The following is a 20039-nucleotide window of genomic DNA, read 5'->3' as shown; positions in this document are numbered from 1 at the left end:
GCTTAGACCAACACTGGATAGATTTATGGTTTGTTAACAGATTTTTATGTTATTTTGTTATTTATATTGTGAGGGGTTAGCTCGGTAGCGGAGTGTGTGACCCCTTGGATGGGTTCACCACACACTGAATTTATACAGACTGGCAGTCGGAGACGGTTGAAAACAAAGTTCTTGGTTTATTTTTCCATCTTGCTGGAAAACAATTGCAAGCATCCAAACAGCATAAACAAAGTCAAACATAAAATAAACTCTAGCCACTCTGGGTGTCTACCTTCCACACAGGAACCTATCTATGGAGTCTGACTCAGCCTAGCACTGGGCAGACAGTGCTGGTCATACAGCACAAACAATAGTCTTTTGATTTTTATCACACAGAAAAATCAATAGTCTCCTCACCTCCTCAGGAGACTTTCAGTATGCTGCTCTCCTACTCACAAAGCCTTAGGAATGATGCAGCAATTCAGTGGTAATCCTTTGGGCTACTTATAGAGGCCTTAATTGCCTCATTCTGAACAGCTGGAGTCTTTCAACGCCCTTAGACCTTGTCTGGCTATTTCTCGCAGACGACGCCTAATAATGATTAGTGTATTGTCTAATCAAGGCAGAAATGTATGTCCCGTTTGTGACAACACCCACAGATTTACCTGACTTCCTGTCACATACCCCCCTCTTGTTTCAACCCTAGGGTTGGGACACAGGTTGCCAGGCAGGCATGCACTCGGGACAACCCATCTGCATTCCCCATTTTAGCACCGGGGCGATGCGTTACCAGTTCAAGCTTTTTAATTTTCTTCTGAAGCTCATCTATCATGCTCTGTTTACTGTCCAGATCGGACTTGCTCTGTATGCTGCTCATCAAATGTTTCACCATTTTTTTCAGTTCCTCATTTTCCTTGTTTACTTCATCTTTTTCCTTCTGTTGCTTATTAAGGGTTGTCTGCTTTGTTCGCAACTCTTGGTTTAGGTTTTCAAGGTCTTCTGTGAGTTTATTCTCTCTAGCCTTGCTAGTTTTTAGGGCCTCTTTAAGCTTTAGTTGTAGCTCATTTAAATCTTCAATCCGTGCCTTTAAATCTTTGGTCGGTGCCCTCCACTTCAATGGGGCATGATCCGTCACCAGTTCAAACTGTCTACCCACGAGGTAGTACCGGAGAGAATCTAAAGCCCATTTCACCCAGGGGATTTTTATTTGTGTCATTATCTCTTGTTTTATTAAATTGATCACAAACAGCAAATTATCATATTCCATATTCAGGCCCCACAGCTTCACTTTATTGGCTTCATACTGGGCTTTCTTTTTTTGACGGCAAGCTCTGAAAGCCAGCTTGTTTTTCTCCTTACGAGATCGCGGCCTGGCAGTGACAGGAAGCTCCGATTTGGGTGTTATGTCACTGATTACTTTATTCAGTTTACGCAGTTCACCACCAATCTGCAGAAGTTTTCTTGGATTTGGAGTCAGGTCTTCCACATCTGTCCTGCGAGATTTCTTCACAGTGTCCTTGCCGTGATGCAGACCATTCTTCTGGTACATATTACTGGGAAGCGTGTCTCTGTCCCATTCAGATGGTCTCAGCATCCCTTCATGTTGAGAAGGCATTAATTGCTCGCTATATTCCCAGAAATACCTTCGCTTTCCTCTTTTCCTTGGTGACATGGCAGTTATTCCTTTCAAATCTTCAACAGAATCATTTTCATAACCTGGCTCTGAGAAGGTATCACTGATATCATGTTTATAATCTTCATTGTCTTCTTCTTCCTCTGAGTCACTGGCTCCTCCTTTCACAGGTGTATCATCATCACCACTGCCTTTTTGTCTGGTTGGCTCATCCTCCGAATCACTGGCAATGTGATTTTGAGCATCTTCATTTTCAGAGTCACTAGCATTACGATTATTGCTACCATTTTCTACATCGCTGGATGTTCGCTCCCTAGGTTCATCATCTTCTGAATCATTTGAGTCACGCTTATCTTGAACTGGGGTTGCACCACCGTCATCTGAGTCATCCAGACAGTCAGATTATATGGTTTGTGTTGTGGCACCGGCGCAACAAAATTTTAATGATACGCTAAGTCTGCTGCAGTTAATGTTATGCACCTCCAGGGGGTGCAGTGAAATAAAGTTTAATAAGTGTTTGTATATATAAGCATATACTACTGCGCTGACCCCATATAACACCTATGAGTGCTGTGACCTAATTGCTTAAATCACCTGTAGGTAGGTATATATAAAAAATAAATAAAATATAAAAGTAAATAAAGTATAATTAAACACCAATCAAGAAAACATAAAACTATGTGATCAAATAATATTAACGTGCAGTCTCTAACTGTGATATACTGCGTCTATGCGCTCTATTAAATCCAAAATTTGTGCGCTCACTCCAAAGAGCAAATCTATATATTACAAACACCCCCTTCAAATATAATAATTAATACGTTACCCTGATTTGGCAGACTCAGTTATTAGTACAGATCAAAGCGCAGGTGCGCAAAAATGAAAATAGAAATAAATATAATAAAAGTCCAATGTGCACGTGCACTAATGCAATATTTCTAAAATAATATATATAAAAATGTTCCAGAGAAAATTCCAAGAAAACTTTATGGTGCATGCAAGGAAGGAAGAATAGTGCCTTGTGATCTTGCCGTATAATTCGTGACTTTTTCACCCTTATGATAGTGTCACCACCACCTCTAATCTATTATGCGCTCACCAGATCCAGGAAGATATACAGCATGTAATCATGTGCTAATATATGTTTCCTTAGATTCCCACTGCTGGTTCAGGGCTCCTTCACTCCAACTTCTTATGAGGTCTTTTAGCTCCCAAAAGAAAAAACCTCATATGGTATAGTACGTTTTTATAAAGGCAGTTTATTTGTAAAAAACATTAACATTTCTACTCACATGCTTGTGTGCGCAAACTGGCACTAGCTTGTCCAGCGTTACTGCTTACTCCTTAGCGTGCGCTCCACGCCTCAGCCGTGATGCGGTTCAGCGGGCGGAAGTGCCAGTGCAATGCCGTGGAGGAGGTGTAAGACGTGTGACGTGTCTATGGAAGAGTATTACCCATAAGCCTCTACGCGTTTCGCATGTGCGCATGCGTCATCAGGAAGCATCAGGACGCATCTTATTCTGAACAACGAGGCTCTCCTAGCCGGATTTACTCCTTGCACCAAGTATATCAGTCATCGATGTGACTGATATACTGTATGACAATAGGAGTTAAGCAATGGGCAATAGCCATTGGGCTGACTCACCACACATGTTCGCTTGTGATTGTCCCCAGATTGTGACTTTGGATGTTGTTCTTTGTATTATCTGATAAACTACCAATAAATATATTTTCAACCCTAAAGATAATGCACAAGAAAGCCTGCAAACAGTTTGCTGAAGACAAACAGACTAAGGACATAGATTACTGGAACTACAGTTGAGCATGGTAGTGGAAGTCTCATGGTCTGGGGCTGCATGAGTGATGCCAGCACTGAGGAGCTACAGTTCATTGAGGGAACCATGAATGCCAACATGTACTGTGACATACTGAAGCAGAGCATGATCCCCTCCCTTCAGAGACTGGGCCGCAGGGCAGTATTCCAACATGATAACGACCCCAAACACACCTCCAAGATGACCACTGCCTTGCTAAAGAAGCTGTGGGTAAAGGTGATGGACTGGCCAAACATGTCTCCAGACCTAAACCCTAGTGAGCATCTGTGGGGCATCCTCAAATGGAAGGTGGAGGAGCACAAGGTCTCTAACATCCACCAGCTCCGCGATGTCATCATGGAGGAGTGGAAGAGGACTCCGGTGGCAACCTGTGAAGCTCTGGTGAACTCCATGCCCAAGAGGGTTAAGCCAGTGCTGGAAAATAATGGTGGCCACACAAAATATTGACACTTTGGGCCCAATTTGGACATTTTCACTTAGGGGTTACTCACTTTTGTTGCCACCGGTTTAGACATTACTGGCTGTGTGTTGAGTTATTTTGAGGGGACAGCACATTTACACTGTTATACAAGCTGTACACTCACTACTTTACATTGTAGCAAAGTGTAATTTCTTCAGTATTCTCACATGAAAAGATATAAAAAGAATTATAAAAATGTGAGGGGTGTACTCACTTTTGTGAGATAGTGTAACTCTAAAGCCCCATACACATGGGCTGAATATTGGGCGTATCGGCCGGTTCAATAGAAAGCGGCCAACATTTGGCCCATGTGTACAGCAGTCGGTCCTGAGTCTGTCCAAAGGGCATGACCAAAAAAGGTTTGCCGATCGCCATCCAATCAGCGCTCTTAGCCAATGGTTGAGAGCACTGACCAGTGCGTTCTGGCGGGAGGCCGTCGCCTTGTCAAAACATAATAGCTCAGCGGGGGAGATCGCCACACTAACATTACATAATAAATACATCGGCTTCTCCCCTTTATTTATTTTTTCATTCAGCCAACTGGGTTGAACAAAAAAAGAAACTTATAGTGTGTAACTAGGTCTCCTGAGATTAGCAGTCACCATAGAGAAATGCAACTATGAGGTTGTGGGCACAGAAGTGCCTTGACATACATGCCAATTAGTACATCATGTTTTTTAAAGAGGAATTGCAGATAAAAGGTGCATTTTTAGGGCACTTCTTAGGTTAAGACCCCTTTCACACTGGAGGCGTTTTTCTGGCGCTTTAGTGCAAAAAATAGCGCATGTAAAGCGCCAGAAAAAAAGCCTCAGTTGCAATCCCAGTGTGAAAGCCAGAGTGCTTTCACACTGGGGCACTGCGCTGGCAGGGTGTCAAAAAAAGTCCTGCCAGCAGCTTCTTTGCAGCTTCTTTACAGCTCTCCTAAAGCGCCCCTGCCCATTGAAATCAATGGGCAACGCCTCTGCAGCGGCGCTTTGCGGGAGTTTTTAACCCTTTTTCGCCTGCTAGCTGGGGTTAAAAGCGCCCCGCTAGCGGCCGAAAAGCGCTGCAAAAACCACAGTAAAACACAGCTAAAAATATCGGTGCTTTACCTCCGACGCCTGAGCGCTTTCAGTGTGAAAGCACTCTAAAAGTAATATTTCTAGATGTTCACTATTTAGACCCAGGCTCCCATTATTGTGACAAAGTAATCAGTAAAAAATGTAAAAATAAAAATCTTCATTTGCATACAATTCTTGATTAGAAGCAGCAGTGCACTCAACACACATGTGGCTGTGCCTAGGCTCACTCTGTTTGTCTAGATTTACAGGAGCTAAATTTGCTAGCCATATTCCTCTCACAACTTTTTGAGATAGGAATGAGGGACACCTATCACATAGCTCCCAACTGTCCCTGATTTCGAGGGACTGTCCCTGATTTGGAGCAATGTCCCTCTGTCCCTCATTCTCCTCATTTGTCCCTCATTTTGGTCTGATCTATATAGATGTATATAAAATGTGCTTTTTATCTATCAAAAAGTGTTTCCCAGTGCTAAACCTTTCATCTGATTTCTAAATTGTTGCATTTGTAAATTCCAAAAGCCAATATAATTGAATAGTAGTGGTAAAAAAAGCACTTGTGGGTTTAACCAAACTTGTTTTTTTGTACAATTCTCCTTTAAGGGGGGGTGGCAAGGGGTGTGTCCTATGGCTGCATACTTTTGCTGATAGGTGTCCCTTATTCCCATCTCAAAAAGTTGGGAGGTATGCTATCAGCAAAAGTATGCAGGCATATGACACGCCCCCTTAAAGGAGAATTGTACAAAAAAATTATTAGTAAAACCCACAAGTGCTTTTTTTAACACTACCATTCCTTTATATTGGCTTTTGGAATTTACAAATGCAGCAATTTAGAAATCAGATGAAAGGTTTAGGACTGGAAAACACTTTTATAGACAAAAAGTGCATATTGCATACATCTATACAGATCAGACCAAAATGACATTGCTCCAAATCAGGGACAGTCCCTTGAAATCAGGGACATTTGGGAGCTAGGCATAACTGACATGGCTTACACATAATTAAAGAATAGACTTGCCTAATCTAGTTCTGCTTTAAACCTGGAAAAATCCATGTTGTCATGCATTTGTATCTATAAAGAGAAAACAGGAAATGTCTATTGTATAAGTAACATATACAGTAAATATAAACTCAGTGCACAACTTACTTTCTTATCTCGTTCACCAGAACATACAGTATGTGGAAGGTTATACTGTTCAAAACATAGGCATTGATTGTAGGCTTCACAAATGACATCAGTGTACTGACTACTGCTGTGATCAAGACGACAACTCCAAACTGACCCCTGTCACACAATAAGACATATTACTTGGTTACTGCAGCCAATAAACAAATGAAATCAACTGCACATGTACTGGTAAGTATGAACTATGACAATAAAGGAAATGTGATTGGCTTTTATTATCTATTACATAGGGTCTAAGACAAGTTACCCATCAGGTCCACCTTACTGTTAATGAATAACAAGGCCCAAGAATGGCTTTCAAATCCAGCCACTGCCATGTGCTGTCAAACAAAAGTAAAGTGGACCTGATGGGGAACAAGTCTCTCAGTTCCTCTTCACATAAAGCCCACCCCTACTACAAAACTCCTCAGCCACGTGCCTGTCACTATGATGAACACAGAGGCAAGGGAGGGAAGGAGCTACCACCAGGAAAGTGTTATTAAAGTGGATGTAAACCACATGTTTATCATATGTTATGTTTATCATAATATGAGGTGATCCACAGTTCATTGTATATTACCAGGATGTGTCATGTGGGGGAGGGGTGGATTTCTCAATTTTTATACTGTGGATCACCTCATATTATGATAAACATAACATATGATAAACATGTCCAAGCTAGATATGTAAATAACCTGTCACTCAAAGAAAGGAGAGAGGAAAGGACTTTTTATTTAGACAGGGTTTTATCTGGAAGTCTGTTAATTTTCACTGAACAATAAAAGAGGATTGCTCAGAGCTGGATTAACTCTGTGTGGCAAGACTGGGCACAGATGATAGGAAATCTTATACTCTACATTGTGACAAAAAAATGGGTTTACATCCACTTTAATGCGTTATTGAATTCTCCTCATGTTTTTTTTAAAAAAAAAAATCAATAAATTTACCCTTAAAAAAAAAAAAAAAAAAGACAAAATAAACAACAACAAAAAAAGGGGGTATTACATCACTTGGTTATCAAAATTTACATCAAAAACATACTGGCTCAGTTAAACATAACTCCGAATGATGTGCATATTATACATGTTTGACCATAGATTCACAATCATATATTTCTCAGACCAGGTTTCCATCAAATAAACAAACTTCGCATATATTCTCTATCCCACCTCAACACCTTCAGAGGAGTATTTCAACCAATCAGTCCAAACTTTGTCGTTTTTTTGGGGCAACCCATAGCAGTGTAGGTCAGTTTATACATTGGCACCGCCTGGCTCACCAGATCCACCCAGTATTGCAGCGAGGGAGGCACCGGGTCCCTCCATTTGAGAGCTATCGCCTTCTTTGCATAACAGAACAATATTCTAAGTAGCGTCTTTCTTAATTCTGACAGTTCCTCCTCGTCTAGATCCCCTAACAGGCACCTGGCCGACACTTACTTCTGTATCAGGTGAATGCCTAATGTACCACCAGCCACAGAATACAAAGTCGTTTGCTGTCAGGTGAACGCCTGTGGGCTAATTTTTGGGGCCTGTAATGGCTGGCATTTCTTCTGTATCTGGTCAATAGCTTAACCAGTTGCCGACCAGCCGCCGCAGTTTTAAGGCAGCAGGTCGGCTCGGCTGCACGAAATCATGTAATATTACGTGATTTAGCATTTCAGCCACTAGGCCAGACGCGCGTGCCCGGCAGGCGCAATCACCGCCGGGCACCCGTGATGGCTCGTTACAGAGTGAGAACCGGAAGCTGTGTGTGTAAACACACAGCTCCCGGTCCTGTCAGGGGGAGAAATGACTGATCGCATGTTCATACAATGTATGAACAGCGATCTGTCATTTCCCCTAGTTAGTCCCACTCCCCCTTCAGTTAGAACACACCTAGGGAACATAATTAACCCCTTCTTCGCCCCCTAGTGTTAACCCCTTTCCTGCCAGTGACATTTTTACAGTAATCAATGCATTTTTATAGCACTGATCGCTATAAAAATGCCAATGGTCCCAAAAATGTGTCAAAAGTGTCTGAAGTGTCTGCCATAAGGTCGCACTACCGATAAAAATTGCAGATCGCCGCCATTACTAGTAAAAAAAAATGCAGTAAAACTATCCCCTATTTTGTAGACGCTATAACTTTTGCGCAAACCAATCAATAAACGCTTATTGCGATTTTTTTTTACGAAAAATATGTAGAAGAATACGTATCGGCCTAAACTAAGGAAAACATTTTTTTTTTTGATTTTTGGGGGATATTTATTACATCAAAAAGTAAAAAATATTCTTTTTTTTTCAAAATTTGTTTGTAGCGCAAAAAATAAAAAACGCAGAGGTGATCAAATACCACCAAAAAATAAAAACCGCAGAGGTGATCAAATACCACCAAAATAAAGCTCTATTTGTGGGAAAAAAAGGACGCCAAGTTTGTTTGGGAGCCACGTCGCACGACCGCTCAAATTGTCAGTTAAATCGATGCAGTGCCGAATCGCAAAAAGTGGCCCAGTCATTGACCAGCAAAATGGTCCGGGGCTGAAGTGGTTAGTGTACCTCCAGCCACAGAATACAAAGTTGTTTGCTGTCAGGTGAACGCCTGTCGGCTAATTTTTGGGGCCTGTAATGGCCGGCACTACTTCTGTATCCGGTTTTTCACTTAATACTTCTGGTAGGTCAGTGTCCATGTTGTGGGACTATTTGTGCACAGCTAGTAAGTATTTTGTGGCTGCAAATATGACCTGCAGGTTTTTAATGTTCGCCTGCCATTAAAGTCAATGGGGCCCGCCGCGAACTTGCGGTTCGCGAAGATTTGCAAAAGTTTGCGGTTACCGTTCGCGAACCGTCCCGTCAGATGTTCATCCATCACTACTTGCAATCTGGGGACACTATACTGACCATGCTCATTTTTATCCAAGCCCACAAAATCACGCCCCCCTTTTCAATAAATATTAGCTTGTATAAATAATATGTACATTTTAACAATGCCCATAAGGGCAATCTGGCGGGTTTTAAATTTAAAACATCAAAAAAGTGTGACATAATGTGAACATGACTAGAATTCTGAAATACCCAGGGCATCCTGGGAGAGAAACCAGAAACAAGTTGATAAATGGTGGGGATAACCAGATGGGAGTGGTGATGGTGGGAGTGGTTTAAAGGGGACAATCAAATAAAACTGGTGCCTATTCACTGTACACACTGCACACATATGCCGCAACCCTTGTGTAGCGCTACCCCTGAAGGAGCCGCTGGTTGAATTTGGGTATCGGCCTATTAAGTTACCCTGCCGTTGTCTAGGGGTGTAATTGTAGAGACAAAGGGCAAGATCCACATACATTTGGATCGGCGCAGCGTATCAGAGATACACTACGCCACCGTACCTTACCTGGCGTATATTCAAATCCTCAGCGAGTTTTCACCGAAAGTTACGGCGGCGTAGTGTATTTCTGGCGGCGGATTTGAAATTGGGCGGGTTGGGGGCGGGTTTCATTTAAATGAAACCCGTCCCCGCGCCGAATGAACTGCGCAACAACGTCATTTTTTTAACTTAGACGTGAGTTACGTCCATCCCTATTCACGGACGACTTACGCAAAAAAAAAAAGTCTAATTTCGACGCGGGAACGACGGCCATACTTAACATGGCAAGTCTATCTATACGCCGCAAAATACCAGCTTGAACTATACGCCGGAAAAAGCCGACTACAGACGACGTTAGAAAATGCGACGGCCGCACGTACGTTCGTGGATCGTCGTAAATCGCTAATTTGCATACCCGACGCGGAAAACGACGTGAACGCCACCCAGCAGACGCCGTAGTATTGCATCTTAGATCCGAAGGCGTACGAAGACGTACACCTGCTGGATCTAACCCAGAAGCCGTCGTATCTTGTTTTGAGGATTCAAAACAACGATACGACGTGGGAAATTTGAAAGTACGCCGGCGTATCAGTAGATACGTCGGCGTACTTCGTCTGTAGATCTGGTCCAAACAGTGAGCGAAGGTCCAGACAGTGAATAAAGGAGTTTTCCAATGCTTTATTTTCCAGGCCAACATCAACATCAATTGGGAAGGACAAAGTTGATGAATAGAGAGAGAGGAAGAACCTTGCAGTATCAGGCCTGGATATTAAATAGAGCAGTCAGTACTGCTCTGTGTAGTACCAATTTGTAACTCGTCGCCACTCCAACTGAGTGGGTAAAGTGCCCCTGGACAGACCCTTTTTTTCAGGCCTGGCAGCCGAGATGTCACTTAGGATTTCTGGGAGGAACAGGCCTCTCTCACAGACCCGGCTCGGGCCTCTGCCACAGGCCAATTACAATAACTGAGCTAGATAGGTAGATAGAGCGAATCCTCCCAGTAGATTTCTGCATTGGTCACCAGATGACAGCAAACATACCTGTCGATACTCTGGTCACCGGAACCGCAATTGGTTTGTTCAGGCTTTGTTGGACGACCTGCCTCGGGGTCCTCCTCAAACCGACTCCCCAATCGAACGGCACCCAGCCTGGGATCCTTTCAATAGAACAGGAAACCCAGCCAGTCACTGGGGTCCCACTGTACCTCCGGATGAGGTCCCAAGTAGTCTGCAATTATGGCCAGGTTGGTCACGCCGGCGGGCACCCTGAAGGTGGATGCCGCACCTGGAATGGGGACCCCGCAAAGATTTTAAAACACATGACACCTGTCACAGATATACTCCTCTCCAGCACGCCCCGCGAGGATAAAAACTCCTCTAATCGGCTGCTGGAGAAACGTACTCTGCCAGAACCTCTCTGGCGCCAACTGCTGGCCAGGGATGACATTGCATCCCTGGACCACAGACTGACCCAGTGGACGTTTCTGGAATGACAGAAGTCCCAAAAATGTAAACAAATAGTGAATGACATCGGAGAACTGGAGAAAGTGCAGAGAAGGGCAACCAAACTGATAAGAGGCATGGAGGAGCTCAGCTATGAGGAAAGATTAGAGGAACTGAATTTATTCACTCTTGAGAAGAGGAGAATAAGGGGGGATATGATCAACATGTACAAATATATAAGAGGTCCATACAGTGAACTTGGTGTTGAGTTATTCACTTTACGGTCAACACTGAGGACAAGGGGGCACTCTTTACGTCTAGAGGAAAAGAGATTTCACCTCCAAATACGGAAAGGTTTTTTCACAGTAAGAGCTGTGAAAATGTGGAACAGACTCCCTCCAGAGGTGGTTCTGGCCAGCTCAGTAGATTGCTTTAAGAAAGGCCTGGATTCTTTCCTAAATGTACAGAATATAACTGAGTACTAAGATTTGTAGGTAAAGTTGATCCAGGGTAAATCCGATTGCCTCTCGGGGGATCAGGAAGGAATTTTTTCCCCTGCTGTAGCAAATTGGATCATGCTCTGCTGGGGTTTTTTGCCTTCCTCTGGATCAACTGTGGGTATGGAGTTGGGTGTATAGGATTTTACTGTGTTTTTTATTTTGTTTTTTTATTTTTTGTGGTTGAACTGGATGGACTTGTGTCTTTTTTCAACCTGACTAACTATGTAACTATGTAACTATGTAATGGGAGCAAGGTAACTCTCCCATTCCCCACTAACTTTAGCGTAGTGCCCATACTGAAAGTAAGGGGGTGCTACACTTGTATTTACAAAATACTCCAAATTACTGTGCAACAGGTGACAGTCTCACTGACGTGCATAAACCTCAGGACAAAGGGACTTTTTTTTTTCAAAATAAATTTTCCCATTACTACACATATGCCTTTCTGTACACAAAAAAGTATCACTTTGTCTCAGCCTTACTTAAAGGGGTTGTAAACCCTTGTTTTTTTTGTTTTTTTAAAACAAACATATCATACTTACCTCCACTGTGCAGTTCAATTTGAGTGCCCCCCGATCATCGTCTTCTGGGGTCCCCCAATGAAACTCGCGGCTCCTTCCTGCATTGGTAAAGCCCCTAGGAGAACCGCTCTCCCTGGGGGTTACCGTGCGTGCGCGAGCGCTCCCGAGTCCAGCTTTTGCGTCCATAGACACAGAATGCCGGACTCGGCCCCGCCCTGGCACCTGCGTCATTGGATTTGATTGAGAGCAGCGGGAGCCAATGGCTGCACAAGGATTTACAACCCCATTAATGTTGACCTGCATTAAAATCAGCATCTATTGAAACATGAACACTTTATGTATTGTACGTCATAGTTTTGACACAGTTGATCAGCTTAAACATGCATTGCAATGTTTGTGAATTAAAAATCCCTGTTTTTATGGAATGTTTGCTAAAAAGACTGTATAGCAGTGTGCAGAGGGTTCATCCAAAATTCTGAGTGCTAACATGCGGTCACACCCCTTTAGCTCCTTGTAGATTCTGTGGGTGGGTCTGTTGCCAGGAGCTTGGTGGGTGGCGTCGTAATGACAGTAGACTCCCTGCCCACCTCTACACTCCCCTTGTCAACATGCATTTTCTCCTGTGTATTTCTTACACTGAACTTCTGCGATCACTAACATCCAGTCAAAACCCAGAAAAGTCACCACATGACTTCAGCATGCCCAATCATGCTAAGGTGTGGAGCAGCCAATCCTGGGAGAGCTGGAGAAGAAAAGAGGAGGGGATCTGAAGTACACTAAATGTTTCTCTCAGGCTTGTGTAAGGAAATCACCTGTCACTCACAGCAAGGGGGAAGGACTGACTCCTATTTCTCTGTGTGTCAGTTTTTATCTCACTGAAAAAATATAAGAGGACTGTTCAGAGCTGGATTAACTCTATGTGGCAAGACTGGGCACAGATGACATAAAATCCTATACTGTACAATGTGCAAGCCTTAATTAATTTTTTTTGGGGGGGTTTACATTCACTTTAAACATGCATTGCAGGCATGGACTAAGCTACTGTATGCGTCCCCTCGGGCGACCATTAGGATGGCGGATAAAATGTTGCCTGCTTTTGCTCTGGGTAGGGGAACGCGGCAGGGCTGCCCACTGTCTCCCCTGCTTCTTGCGATTGCTATAGAACCGCTGGCGGCCCTGATACGGTCAAGTGCCGTGATTGATGGGTTTCGGTATGGTAGCCTTCATGAGAAAATTATGCTATACGCTGATGACATGCTACTCTTTTTGGGAGACCCTACCCTGTCACTGCAGGGGGTTATGTCCGTCATAACGCAGTTTGGTCACTTCTCAGGCCTGACCATTAACTGGTCCAAATCTGCCCTGATGATGTTAGATGAGGACCGGGAGGTGGTCCTCCCGGCCTCTTGTCCCATCCCGGTGGTTAATAGCTTCAAATACTTCGGTGTACAAATATCACCCAAAGTACTGTTCGCTTAATGTGTACCCCTTGCTGTCCCGCTTTAGGGATAAGATCAATACTTGGAATAACCTTAAAATGTCACTGGCAGGCAAAGCTAACTTAATTAAAATGATTCTAATGCCCCAGCTATTGTATTTTCTACACAACTCCCCGGTGGTTATACACTTGAAAGTTTTCAGAGTGGTGAACACCCTTTTCCGGAGATTGCTGTGGAATGGTAAAGCCCCCAGGTCTAATAAACAGAACCCGACGATGACGTTAACTCAAAAAATATGGAACAAGGGTAGGCAGCTCCAGGAGGTGCGGGGGTTCACAGATCATAGCCCAATATGGGACAACTGCTCATATATTGAGTTGGCTAAATTGCAACAGGGGCCCCGTTGGAGGGCCCATGGGGTGACATTGCTATCTCATATATTCCACAATGGTAGGCTGTTATCATTTTCTGAATTGCAGGCTCGCTTTGACCTGCTGGCCACTATGTGGTTCCCATATCTTCAGCTGCGGCATGCTGTTGCGGCGCAGGGAGATGCGGGGGAGTGGACATTGTTGCCCACTCCGGTATTCCATGTGCTGCACTACACCTCTGAGACCAAGGGGATTATATCCCAGTGCTACCAGATGTTACTGTCCGAACACTTGAGGGCGTACCCATGTAAGGCACTTTCTTCTTGGGAACGGGACCTCGGCCAGATTACAGGTGACCAATGGGAGGAGGCTCTTCAATCCCTAACTACTTTCTCTCTGAATGTTTCACAATTGTATATACTATTAAGAGTGCACTACACTCCGGTGAGATCAGGGCTGGTGCAAGGATTTTTGACAGCCTAGGCGAAACCTAATTTTGCCGCCCCCACTTTGGCTCTGCCCCTGACTCCACCCCCTTTGCCCTTGTAACACATGTGACTTGACACATACACTGACCTACCTAAAAAGGGCCAGTGCTAGCCAATTTTGTGCCCTAGGCACGACCAGCTAATTGGGGAGGAGGGGAGAGGGGGGCTAAGAGAGAGGGGGACTGAGAGGGCGGCTGTAAGAGAGGGAGGCTTTGAGAGAAGAGGGGTTGAGAGAGTGGGGGCTGAGAGAGGGAGGGCTGGCTAAGAATGAAGGGAAGGCTAAGAGAGGAGGGAGAGCTAAGAGAGAGGGCTGAGAGAGATGGGGGCATGAGAGAGGTAGGTAGGAGGGAGGGCTGAGAGAGGAGGGAGGGCTAAGAGAGAGAGGTAGGTAGGAGGGAGGGCTGAGAGAGAGAGGTAGGAGGGAGGGCTGAGAGAGAGAGAGAGGTAGGAGGGAGGGCTGAGAGAGAGGTAGGTAGGAGAGAGGGCTGAGAGGTAGGAGGGAGGGCTGAGAGAGAGGTAGGAGGGAGAGGGGGGCTGAGATAGAGGGAGAGGGGAGCTGAGGGAGAGGGGGGCTGAGAGAGAGGAAGAGGGGGGCTGAGAGAGAGGAAGAGGGGGGCTGAGAGAGAGGGAGAGGGGGTGTTAGGAGAGTGGGGGCTGAGAGAGGGAGTGCTAAGAATGGAGGGAGGGCTAAGAGAGGGGGGCTGATAGAGATGGGTGGGTTGATAGACAGGTGGGCTAATGGGGGGCTGAGAGAATAGGGAGGGGGTTGAGAGAGAAAGGAGGGGGGGGTGGCTGAGAGTATAGGGATTGCTGAGGGTATACGGATGGCTGAGGGTATACGGATGGCTGAGGGTATACGGATGGCTGAGGGTATAGGGAGGGCTGAGGGTATAGGGAGGGCTGAGGGTATAGAGAGGGCTGAGAGTATATGGAGGGTAGAGAGTATAGGGATGGCTGAGGGTATAGGGAGGGCTGAGAGTATAGGGATGGCTGAGGGTATAGGGAGGGCTGAGAGTATAGGGATGGCTGAGGGTATAGGGAGGGCTGAGAGTATAGGGAGGGCTGAGAGTATAGGGATGGCTGAGAGTATAGGGATGGCTGAGGGTATAGGGAGGGCTGAGAGTATAGGGATGGCTGGGGGTATAGGGAGGGCTGAGGGTATAGGGAGGGCTGAGAGTATAGGGATGGCTGAGGGTATAGGGAGGGCTGAGAGTATAGGGATGGCTGAGGGTATAGGGAGGGCTGAGAGTATAGGGATGGCTGAGGGTATAGGGAGGGCTGAGAGTATAGGGATGGCTGAGGGTATAGGGAGGGCTGAGAGTATAGGGATGGCTGAGGGTATAGGGAGGCTGAGAGTATAGGGATGGCTGAGGGTATAGGGAGGCTGAGAGTATAGGGAGGGCTGAGGGTATAGGGAGGCTGACAGTATAGGGAGGGCTGAGGGTATAGGGAGGGCTGAGAGTATAGGGATGGCTGAGGGTATAGGGAGGGCTGAGAGTATAGGGATGGCTGAGGGTATAGGGAGGCTGAGAGTATAGGGATGGCTGAGGGTATAGGGAGGGGGCTGATCGAGAGGGGAGGACTGAGAGGGGGGCTTAGAAAGAGGGGAGGGGGCTTGAGACACCTCTGTCCCAGTCTCTGTCTGCAGGTGTGTTTGACGACAGACAGTACCTTCCATGCAATGATGTCAGTCTCCTGCACGATCCGTCCAATTCCAGTGGCTCCAGCAGGCTCAGCAGCCTGAGTCCTGCCCGTCCTCTGTGCCCCCAGTGAGCGGCGAGCCTCTCAGCTCCAGTCCTCACATCAGAGCATGTAGAGGAACTTGGAGCAGTCCATGCTCTGGAAGGCAGCATGGGGTACGCTGTGCCGCTTGTCTCCTGGGGAGGCGGGGTCAGGGGACGAGGTCAAGGAGGAGGCGGTGCCACGGTGGAGCTCTTCTCCCGAATCCCGGGCTTATCTGCGCTCGAGTCGGCTGGCCCCTCGCTGTTCACTGCCATTATAGCGATGGATGCCCAGCCGCCCACGCCTCCCCAAGGGTGCTGCTGATTGCCGCGCAGCCACACACATAGTGCTTGACAGCCGGGTAGAGGATTAGGCACATTGACATGCTCCAGGCAACCTCTCCTCCCAGTAGAGTGTAGTTAAGCCAGCGGCCGTGGCTGCGCTCTAGGCGGCAGTGCGCTCTAGGCGACTGCCTAATCTGCCTAGTGGTAGCGCCGGCCCTGGGTGAGATTGCATAGGATGGGTAGACTGGAGGACCCGTTGTGCTGCCGTTGTCAGCAGCACGATGGGGACCTTATACATCTTCTGTGGCGATGCCCGAAGCTGCACAGGTATTGGAATGGGGTGGTGGACACAATTAACTCTGTATTTCAGACCAAGATCCCTGTCAACCCTATGTGCGGTCTATTGGGGGGGCTGGAAGATGTGGTTCCTGAGGAACTGACTAGGGTAGCAATTTCTAGAGCGCTGTTCCAAGCTAGGAAACTACTTTTAATGGGATGGAAGTCCGCCTCTCCGTCCGCCCTTTCCTCCTGGATTACTCATGTGGGGAATACTCTAGTTATGGAAAAATATATATACCAGCACCGGGGATGTCCGGGCAGGTTTGAGCGGATATGGTCAATGTGGCTGGATACGCCGGGTTTGAGCCCCAGGGAACTTGTCATGACTAGACTTTTACGATGTTTATAGGTGGGTGTAGAATTAGTGCTGTGATGGAACATGAGCTGAATTGAAGTGTATGGGGGCGGGTTGGAATAGTACCTGGTGGAGTGGGGAGGTTGATGGTTGTGGGTGGAGTGAAGGGCAACTGTCTATATATGTATACTGTACATTTCAATGGGTTCATTATCTGTCTGTGCATTGGAAAGTGTTGCTGTTTTTATTTCTGTATGTTCAATAAACATAAAACATAAATTTTGATTTAAAAAAAAAAAAAAACATGCATTGCAACGTATGTGACCTAAAAATCCCTGTATTGTGTATAGCAGTTCATTCAGAACATTGACTATTACACGAAAAATCCCATATTAATTGTCTCAAAATAAAAAGAATTCTCTGTGATTGGGGAATGCAGTTGAGCTTTGCCAAAACACACCTTGAAGATTCTGAAGCCACATAGAAAAAGGTGTTGTGGTCAGATGAGACTAAAATTGAACTATTTGGCCTCAATACCAAACGACATGTCTGGCAGAAATCCATCCAAATAACATCCCTATAGTAAAGCATGGAGGAGATAATAGCCTGTTATGGGGGTGTTTCCTTGCAACAGGGACTGTAGCACTTGTAAGGATAGAAGGAAAAGTGGATGGGGCAAAATACCATCAAATTCTCGCGGAAAATCTGCTGCCCTCTGCCAGAAAGTTGTCAATATTAAAAAGGTTTACCTTCCAACATGACAATGACCCAAAGCACACAGCAAAAATGACCACATTGTGGCTGAAGGAGAAAAGGGTGAATGTCCTTGCATAGCAAAGCAAGGTCGGAGCCCAGACTTAAACCCAATTGAAAAGCTGTGAAAAGTCATCAAACAGTCACCATTATATTTAACTGAACTTAAGCAGTTCTGCAAAGAATAGTGGGCAAATATTGCAAAGTCTAGCTGTGCAAAGTTAGGAGAGACATTTTCCAACAGACTAAAGGCTGTATTTAAAGCAAAAGGTGGTTCCACAAAATAGTGACGGGGGGGGGGGGGTTGATTATTTTTCCAATTCAGTGATTCTGTTTTTGATTTTTTTCTGGCATGTTGGTGTTATATCTTTCGCTTGGATGTTATACACGTTCTACAGGAAGCACCACCCACCAAATAAGCCATTTTCAACTGAATGGGGTCTCACTGCAACAACTGGCAGGGCCGACATTGAACAATGCAGTCCCAGCATTGAACTCAGACAGTCGTATATACTGCTGCAGTAACCGCTGCCAACTTCCTTTAAGATCGCTTGGCTCACTGCAACTCTGTGACCGGCCATTTCACCCAAGCCCCAATGAGGTGAATCAACAGCAGGATTCGCTGGCTCTCTGGCACCCCCTGCAGGCATAAACAAACTTGTTCACTGTTTCAAGAGGCGACAGCAGGTGTGCAGATACCACCTCACATCCAGCTTTATTTCTAGTAATATTCCAGTTCCCCCCCTCCATTGGCCACATACCAGGCCAGGAAGTGGAGGTTTTTTTCTGAAGAACCTTCCCTCCTGGTGACTCCTGACAGACAAAAGTGCACACGCATCTTCCTGGAATGCTCCCCCCAAAGTTTTGGTTCCCCCGGTGAAGGGCACCCTCTGGTTGCTATTGGAGATGACAATTCATTCCTGGCTTCTTTTTTCCTCCTTGTTTATACTCACCATATTCCAGCTTAGGTAACATCTTCAGCTCACTGTGTGTAGAACAGAACCTCCTCAGTGTTGCTATTTGCACCCACACAATCTTTCTGCTCCTGGTTAGCCTCCTGCTCTCTTTTGGCACTCAGAGTGGGCTTCCCAATTGCAGTAGCCGAGTCAAAGGCCTCATGCCAGCCAGGTTATCTTACACTGTATTCAGGGTCAGGTAACACTGAGGCCTCGTACACACAACCGTTTTCCTCGACAGAATCCATCAAGAAACTTGGTGGCAGAGCTTTTTTGCTGAGGAAAACGGTCGTGTGTATGTTTTTCATCAAGAAAACTGTCGTGGAGCTTGACGAGAAATAAAGAGAACAAGTTCTCTTTTTCTTCGTCGGGAGTCTCAATTTCCTCGTCGTGTTCCTCGTCAGGCTGGTTTACGACGAGAAACACGATCATATTTATGCTAAGAAACCCGCAGATGCTCAGAATAAAGTATGAGACGGGAGCGCACCTTTGGTAAAAGTAGCGTTTGTAATGGAGATAGCACATTTGTCACACTGTAACAGTCTGAAAAGTGCAAATCGTCTCTTACCAAACTTTTACTTAACACGCAGTAACATGAGATTAGCAAAAGCAGCCCCAAGGGTTGTACCAGTGGAATCGACCTTCCCCTGCCGTTGTATGTGTTGTACGTCACTGCGTTTGAGAACGAGGAGATTTGGTCTTGACAGTGTTTACGCAAAGCAAGCTTGTCAAGTTTCTCCACAAGCCTGACAAGGAACTCGTCGAGGGAAACGATATTTCATTTACGACAAGTTCCTCGGTCGTGTGTACGAGGCCTGACTGAACCGCAAGCAACAAATTGCCAAGGCTTCCCATGCGGCCGCAGCCCCTATTTCCTTGTAAAGTAGCAGTGACAACATCACTGTGCTGTACATAGCTTGGGCAGAAAGCTGTGAGAGAGCTGTGGGAGCGGCCCAGCAGGGGCTGAACAGTGCCCCAAGGGCCAGATAGGAGCAATAAAAGGGCTGCATTTGGCCAACAGACCTCAGTTTGGAGACCACTGATCTGTAAAATATTTGCTTATCTCTGAGTTCAGATTTAAAGAAGAATTTAAAAATTATAACTTTTTTTTCCAATATTCAGCTACCAGTACAAAGACAAACCAGGGGTATACATAGATAAACAACAAATCAATCCTACCTGCTTGTGATGAATCTGGGGAAGTGAGTCTGGGGAAACCATAGAGAATAGCCAAGGCAAATAACCCACAAAATGGAGATCTCGTCGAGTAACTGGCCAAAGAAGCTAAGGGTCATGTGGTAGTATATGGAGAAGAGACCTAAATGAGAAAAACGTGTTATTACATAATCCATCTTATCTTACTAAGATGGGAAAACATATTTAATAACATACAGTGAGCAGTAAATTCTCAGTCAGAGCAATAAACTTCTTGGTTGGTTGATTGGAAGATACTAGAG

The 20039-nt window shown here is 45.5% G+C and overlaps 1 protein-coding gene across 1 annotated transcript in view; it reads right to left on the bottom strand.

Annotated features, from left to right (window-relative positions):
* ACER1 (alkaline ceramidase 1) overlaps nucleotides 1-20039 on the bottom strand; it is an 87856-nt gene that overhangs the window by 17625 nt on the left and 50192 nt on the right. The window contains exons 4-5 of the mRNA XM_040327178.1: nucleotides 19762-19900; nucleotides 6113-6250 (exon numbers count right to left, since the gene is read on the bottom strand). Of these exons, the coding sequence (XP_040183112.1) occupies nucleotides 6113-6250; nucleotides 19762-19900 (277 nt within the window). The remainder of the gene's footprint in view (nucleotides 1-6112; nucleotides 6251-19761; nucleotides 19901-20039) is intronic.

Source organism: Rana temporaria, chromosome 1 (assembly GCF_905171775.1).
Source record: "Rana temporaria chromosome 1, aRanTem1.1, whole genome shotgun sequence".
Taxonomy (NCBI): Eukaryota; Metazoa; Chordata; class Amphibia; order Anura; family Ranidae; genus Rana; species Rana temporaria.
This window is presented reverse-complemented; position numbering and strand designations above follow the sequence as displayed.